Source organism: Perca fluviatilis, chromosome 2 (genome assembly GCF_010015445.1).
Source record: "Perca fluviatilis chromosome 2, GENO_Pfluv_1.0, whole genome shotgun sequence".
Classification (NCBI taxonomy): Eukaryota; Metazoa; Chordata; class Actinopteri; order Perciformes; family Percidae; genus Perca; species Perca fluviatilis.
Genome location: NC_053113.1, coordinates 507,512 through 515,011, shown reverse-complemented (window position 1 = coordinate 515,011; position 7,500 = coordinate 507,512). Strand labels below are relative to the sequence as shown.

The window sequence follows — 7,500 nt, the reverse complement described above, 5'->3', positions numbered from 1 at the left end:
ACACACATAAACACACACACACACACAAAAACACACACATAAACACACACAAAGAAACACACGCATGCACACACATACACACACAAAGAAACACACACACACACAAAGAAACACACGCATGCACATATACACACACACAAACACACGCACACACGCATGCACACACATAAACACACAAACACACACAGGTGAAGAGCGTCGTAGGGAACCATCCTCGTTACCTTGTTTTAAATGTGGTTGATAGAAACCAGAACTTCTGATATAGAAACTCTTTGGACATTTTAGTGGGTTTTGTGGAGAGATGACCTGTGACCTTTCTCCTCCTCCTCACAGGAAATCGAGTCCCTGCTGGTGAACTGGAGCGGGCCGGACCTGGGCGGGTTCGGAGAGCTGGTTCTGGAAGGTTCCTTCAAGGTGCAGCGCGTGAAGAAGGAGAGAGCCTTCTTCCTGTTTGATACCATGCTGCTGATCGCCAAGAAGAGGCTGGAGCAGTTTGTCTACAGCACGCATATCTTCGTAAGTTAGGACGCAGCAAGGTGTGAAAACACCTTAGACTAGGAGGGAGGAGGGAAGGTAAGGAGGGAGGAGGGAAGGTTAGGAGGGAGGAGGGAAGGTAAGGAGGGAGGACGTAAGTTAGGAGGGAGGGAGGGATGCCAGTAAGGAGGGAGGAGGGAAGGTAAGGAGGAGGAGGGAAGGTCTCGGAGGGAGGAGGGATGAGAAGGTAAGAAGGGAGGAGGGTAAGGTTAGGGGAGGGAGGGAAGGTTAGGAGAGAGGAGGGAAGGTAAGGAGGGAGGAGGGAAGGTTAGGAGGGAGGAGGGAAGGTAAGGAGGGAGGAGGGAAGGTAAGGAGGGAGGAGGGAAGGTAAGAAGGGAGGAGGGAAGGTAAGGAGGGAGGAGGGAAGGTAAGGAGGGAGGAGGGAAGGTAAGGAGGGAGGAGGGAAGGTAAGGAGGGAGGAGGGAAGGATAGGAGGGAGGAGGGAAGGGAGGGAGGACGTAAGGTTAGGAGGGAGGAGGGATGGTAAGGAGGGAGGAGGGAAGGTAAGGAGGGAGGAGGGAAGGTTAGGAGGGAGGAGGGATGGAAGGTAAGAAGGGAGGAGGGAAGGTAAGGAGGGAGGAGGGAAGGTTAGGAGAGAGGAAAGAAGGTTAGGAGGGAGGAGGGAAGGTTAGGAGGGAGGAGGGAAGGTAGGAGGAGGACCGGAAGGTAAGGAGGGAGGAAGGAAGGTAAGAAGGGAGGGAGTGAAGGTAAGGAGGGATGAGGGAAGGTAAGGAGGGAGGAAGGAAGGTAAGGAAACATGAGGGGGAGGAAAAGAAGGAGGAGGGAAGGTTAGGAGGGAAGGAATAGAGGGAGGAGGGAAGGTTAGGAGGGAGGAGGGAAGGTTAGGAGGGAGGAGGGAAGGTAAGGAGGGAGGACGGTAGGTAAGGAGGGAGGAAGGAAGGTAAGAAGGGAGGAGTGAAGGTAAGGAGGGATGAGGGAAGGTAAGGAGGGAGGAAGGAAGGTAAGGAGGCATGAGGGAAGGTAAGAAGGAGGAGGGAAGGTTAGGAGGGAAGGAATAGAGGGAGGAGGAAAGGTTAGGAGGGACGAGGGAAGGTAAGGAGGGAGGAAGGAGGAAGGAGGGAGGGGTGACCTCTAGCTCACCCAGTAAGTAAGCTGCGTGTCAATCACAATCTCTGTCTGTCTCTCTCTCTGCCTCTCTCTGTCTGCCTCTCCCTCTGTCTGTCTCTTGCCTTCTCTTCCCCCCTTCTCTCTTTCCCCCCTCTCTCCCCATCTCTCCCCCCTCTCCCTCTCTTTCCTCCCTCCCCCTTTTTCTCTCCCCCTCCCCCCCCCCTCTCTCTCTCCAGTGTTGTAATCTGCTGCTGGTAGAGACCCTGAAGGATTCTCTGTGCTTCAAAGTGTCCGATCAGACCATTCCCAAACAGCAGCACGTGGTCCAGGTGAGTGTGTGGTCCAGGTGTGTGTGTGGTCCAGGTGTGTGTGTGGTCCAGGTGTGTGTGTGTGGTCCAGGTGAGTGTGTGTGGTCCAGGTGTGTGTGTGGTCCAGGTGTGTGTGTGTGGTCCAGGTGTGTGTGTGGTCCAGGTGTGTGTGGTCCAGGTGTGTTGTGGTCCAGGTGAGTGTGTGGTCCGGTGTGTGTGTGTGGTCCAGGTGAGTGGCCAGGTGTGTGTGGTCCAGGTGTGTGTGGTCCAGGGTGAGTGTGTGGTCCAGGTGAGTGTGTGGTCCAGGTGTGTGTGTGGTCCAGGTGTTTGTGTGGTCCAGGTGTGTGTGGTCCAGGTGTGTGTGTGGTCCAGTGTGAGTTTTTTTTTTTTTTGTTCGTTTTTGTGTGTGGTCCAGGTGTGTGTGTGGTCCAGGTGAGTGTGTGGTCCAGGTGAGTGTGTGGTCCAGGTGAGTGTGTGGTCCAGGAGTGTGGTCCAGGTGTGTGTGTGGTTTTTTTTTTTTTTTTTTTTTTTTTTTTTTTTTTTTTTTTTTTTTTTTTTTTTTTTTTTTTTTTTTTTTTTTTTTTTTTTTTTTTTTTTTTTTTTTTTTTTTTTTTTTTTTTTTTTTTTTTTTTTTTTTTTTTTTTTTTTTTTTTTTTTTTTTTTTTTTTTTTTTTTTTTTTTTTTTTTTTTTTTTTTTTTTTTTTTTTTTTTTTTGGTCCAGGTGAGTGTATGAGTTTGGTGGTGTGTGTGGTCCAGGTGAGTGTGTGGTCCAGGTGAGTGTGTGGTCCAGGTGTGTGTGTGGTCCAGGTGTGTGTGTGTGGTCCAGGTGTGTGTGTGGTCCAGGTGTGTGTGTGGTCCAGGTGTGTGTGTGTGGTCCAGGTGTGTGTGTGGTCCAGGTGTGTGTGTGGTCCAGGTGTGTGTGGTCCAGGTGAGTGTGTGGTCCAGGTGTGTGTGTGGTCCAGGTGTGTGTGTGTGGTCCAGGTGAGTGTGTGGTCCAGGTGTGTGTGTGGTCCAGGTGTGTGTGTGGTCCAGGTGTGTGTGTGGTCCAGGTGTGTGTGTGGTCCAGTGTGTATGGTCCAGGTGTGTGTGTGGTCCAGGTGTGTGTGTGGTCCTTTTTTTTAGGTTGTGTGTGTGGTCCAGGTGTGTGTGTGTGGTCCAGGTGTGTGTGTGGTCCAGGTGAGTGTGTGGTCCAGGTGTGTGTGTGGTCCAGGTGAGTGTGTGTGGTCCAGGTGAGTGTGTGGTCCAGGTGTGTGTGTGGTCCAGGTGAGTGTGTGGTCCAGGTGAGTGTGTGGTCCAGGTGTGTGTATGGTCCAGGTGTGTGTGGTCCAGGTGTGTGTGTGGTCCAGGTGTGTGTGTGTGTCCAGGTGTGTGTGTGGTCCAGGTGTGTGTGTATGGTCCAGGTGGTGTGTGTGTGTCCAGGTGTGTGTGGTCCAGGTGTGTGTGTGGTCCAGGTGTGTGTGTGGTCCAGGTGTGTGTGTGGTCCAGGTGTGTGTGTGGTCCAGGTGTGTGTGTGGTCCAGGTGTGTGTGTGGTCCAGGTGTGTGTGTGGTCCAGGTGTGTGTGTGGTCCAGGTGTGTGTGTGGTCCAGGTGTGTGTGTGGTCCAGGTGTGTGTGTGGTGTGTGAGAGAGAGAGAGGGATGAACCCTAACCATAACACCAGATACTGACTGTTGTTCGGACCCCTCCCCTGACTCCCCCAATACAGTAAAACTGCACATTTTAGAGTGGCCTTTTATTGTGTCCAGCCTAAGTCACACCTGTGCAATACTCCTGCTGTCCAATCAGCATCTTGATACGCCACACCTGTGAGGTGGATGGATGATCTCGGCAAAGGAGAAGTGCTCACTGACACAGATTTAGACACATTTGGTGAACAATATTTGAGAGAAACAGGCCTTTTGTGTACATAGACAAAGTCTTACATCTTTGAGTTCAGCTCATGCAAAATGGGGGCAAAAACAAGAGCGTTGCGTTCACAATTTTGTTCGTATATTTCTAGATGAAAAGGGTCATAATTACAGTGACGAGATGTTTCCTCCAGAGTCTGTTTGCTGCATGTTTGATGCATGTGTTGTCGCTGCAGACGAAGAACCAGGAGGAGAAGAGGCTGTGGGTCCACTACCTCAAGAGACTGATCGTAGAAAACCATCCCGCTTCTCTCCCGCAGAAGGTACTTCAAAATTCAACAATTTAAACCTTTTATTAATCCGTCAGAGGGGAAACTCACAATCTCACAATCTCACAGCAGCAAGGGATACTGCAAAAAATAAGACAGAAAATATAAACTGTTGGAGCCAAAAGTATGATTTCGATATTAACTTTTATTTTTATAAATTGTGCATGAATGCAGTGACATTCGCAGTAAACTGTAGGCTCGATGTAAACTGATAATTTGTGTTAATTGATCTTGATGCGTGGCATATCGTCACAGCCTTTTGACGATCAGCTGATTAAGGTAGTAATTGCATCAGCTGGTGTATAAAAGCCAGGAGCTGTCATTCAGTTCAACAAACAATGAATGTAAGTAAAGAGAATGAATAGAAAGGAGGGAGGATGGAAGGTAAGGAGGAGGTGGGAGAGGGGAAGATGCAAGGAGGGGAGGGAGAGGGGAAGGAGTAAAAGAGGGAGGGAGGGAAGGTAAGAAGGGGAGGGATGCTGGAAGGTAAGAGGTGGGAGGGAAGGTATGGTAAGGAGGGGGAGGGAGAGAGAGGTAAGGAGGGAGGAGAGAGGAGTATAAGGAGGGAGGGAGGGAAGGTAAAAAGGGGAGGGAGGGAAGGTAAGAAGAGGGGAGGGAGGATGGAAGATGGGGAGGTGGGAGGGGAAAGGTATGGTAAGGAGGGAGGGAGATGGGGGAGGGGAGGGAGAGGGAAGGTGGGGAGGGGAGGGAGGGGGAGGTTAGGAGGCAGGAGGGAAGGTAAGAAGGGAGGGAGGGAGGTTAGGAGGGAGGGAGGGAGAGGAGTAGGAGGGAGGGAGGAGGGAGAGGAGGTAAGGAGGGAGGGGGAGGGAGGTTAGGAGGGAGAGAAGGGAAGGTGGAGGAAGGAGGTTAGGAGGGAGGAGGAGGGAGGGGGGAAAGGTAAGGGTGTGTGGTCAGGTATTAGTATGGTCAGGTAGTATGAATCAAGGTGTGTGTGTGGTCAGGTGTGTGTGGTCAGGTGAGTGTGTGAGTTAGCAGGTGTGTGTATGAGGGTCCAGAGGTGGTGTTATGGTCCAGGTGTGTTGTGTTGGTCCAGGTGTGTGTATGGTCCAGTGTGAGTGTGTGGTCCAGGTGAGTGTGTGGTCCAGGTGTGTGTGTATGGTCCAGGTGTGTGTAGTGGTCCAGGTGTGTGTGTGGTCCAGGTGTGTGTATGGTCCAGGTGTGTGTGTGGTCCAGTTGTGTGTGTGGTCCAGGTGTGTGTGTGGTCCAGGTGTGTGTATGGTCCAGGTGTGTGTGTTGTGGGGTCAGGTGTTTTTTTTGGTTGGTCCAGGTGTGTGTGTGGTCCAGGTCGTGTGGGTTGTGTGTGTGGTGTGTGAGAGAGAGTTAATATTAAAAATTATAAAAAAATTAAATTATATTAAAAAATAATATAAATTAAAAGGGGATGAACCCTAACCATAACACCAGATACCTGACGTTGTTAGGACCCCCCCCTGACTCACAATACAGTAAAACTGCACATTTTAGAGTGGCCTTTTATTGTGTCCAGCCTAAGTCACACCTGTGCAATACTCCTGCTGTCCAATCAGCATCTTGCATACACACCTGTGAGGTGGATGGATGATCTCGGCAAAAGGAAAAGTGCTCACTGACACAGATTTAGACACATTTGGTGAACAATATTTGAGAAGAAACAGGCCTTTTAGTGTACATAGACAAAGTCTTACATCTTTGAGTTCAGCTCATGCAAAATGGGGGCAAAAACAAGAGCGTTGCGTTCACAATTTTGTTCGTATATTTCTAGATGAAAAGGGTCATAATTACAGTGACGAGATGTTTCCTCCAGAGTCTGTTTGCTGCATGTTTGATGCATGTGTTGTCGCTGCAGACGAAGAACCAGGAGGAGAAGAGGCTGTGGGTCCACTACCTCAAGAGACTGATCGTAGAAAACCATCCCGCTTCTCTCACGAAAGGTACTTTAAAAATTCAACAATTTAAACCTTTTATTAATCCGTCAGAGCGGAAACTCACAATCTCACAATCTCACAGCAGCAAGGGATACTGCAAAAAATGAGACAGAAAAGATGAACTGTTGGAGCCAAAAGTATGATTTCGATATTAACTTTTATTTTTATAAATTGTGCATGAATGCAGTGACATTCGCAGTAAACTGTAGGCTCGATGTAAACTGATAATTTTTGTTAATTGATCTTGATGCGTGGCATATCGTCACAGCCTTTTGACGATCAGCTGATTAAGGTAGTAATTGCATCAGCTGGTGTATAAAACCAGGACTTCATCCAGTTCAACAACACAACAAAGACACGGCAGGGGAAAGGAGGAGGTGAAGGTGAGGAGGGAGGGAGGGTAGGAGGGAGGGGGCGGGGGAGGGGGGGGGAGGGGGGGGGGGAGGGGAGGGATGGCAGGAGGTTGCAGAAAGGGTTAACTGAAACCTTGTTATCAGCAGTGTTACTGGTTATAGTGGGAGAACTGGACACAGACGCCGGTTATAGTGGGAGAACTGGACACAGACGCTGGTTATAGTGGGAGAACTGGACACAGAGCGCCCGGTTATAGTGGGAGAACTGGACACAGGCATGAGTTATAGTGGGAGAACTGGACACAGACACGGTTATAGTGGGAGAACTGGACACAGACACTGGTTATAGTGGGAGAACTGGACACAGACACTGGTTATAGTGGGAGAACTGGACACAGACACTGGTTATAGTGGGAGAACTGGACACAGACACTGGTTATAGTGGGAGAACTGGACACAGACACTGGTTATAGTGGGAGAACTGGACACAGACACTGGTTATAGTGGGAGAACTGGACACAGACACTGGTTATAGTGGGAGAACTGGACACAGACACTGGTTATAGTGGGAGAACTGGACACAGACACTGGTTATAGTGGGAGAACTGGAACAGACACTGTTATAGTGGGACTGGACACAGACACTGGTTATAGTGGGAGAACTGGACACAGACACTGGTTATAGTGGGAGAACTGGACACAGACAGCCGGTTATAGTGGGAGAACTGGACACAGACACGGTTATAATGGGAGAACTGGACACAGACACTGGTTATAGTGGGAGAACTGGACACAGACACTGGTTATAGTGGGAGAACTGGACACAGACACTGGTTATAGTGGGAGAACTGGACACAGACGCCGGTTATAGTGGGAGAACTGGACACAGACGCCGGTTATAGTGGGAGAACTGGACACAGACACTGGTTATAGTGGGAGAACTGGACACAGACACTGGTTATAGTGGGAGAACTGGACACAGACACTGGTTATAGTGGGAGAACTGGACACAGACACTGGTTATAGTGGGAGAACTGGACACAGACGCCGGTTATAGTGGGAGAACTGGACACAGACACTGGTTATAGTGGGAGAACTGGACACATACACTGATTATAGTGGGAGAACTGGACACAG

The 7,500-nt window shown here is 49.8% G+C and overlaps 1 protein-coding gene across 6 annotated transcripts in view; it reads left to right on the top strand.

The window, feature by feature from the left end:
- The window catches only part of plekhg2 (pleckstrin homology domain containing, family G (with RhoGef domain) member 2), a 240,143-nt gene that overhangs the window by 198,684 nt on the left and 33,959 nt on the right, over window positions 1-7,500 (top strand). For all 6 annotated transcript variants that reach the window (XM_039822798.1, XM_039822818.1, XM_039822788.1 and 3 more), the window contains exons 8-10: window positions 334-516; window positions 1,839-1,931; window positions 3,993-4,079. In XM_039822798.1, the coding sequence (XP_039678732.1) occupies window positions 334-516; window positions 1,839-1,931; window positions 3,993-4,079 (363 nt within the window). The remainder of the gene's footprint in view (window positions 1-333; window positions 517-1,838; window positions 1,932-3,992; window positions 4,080-7,500) is intronic.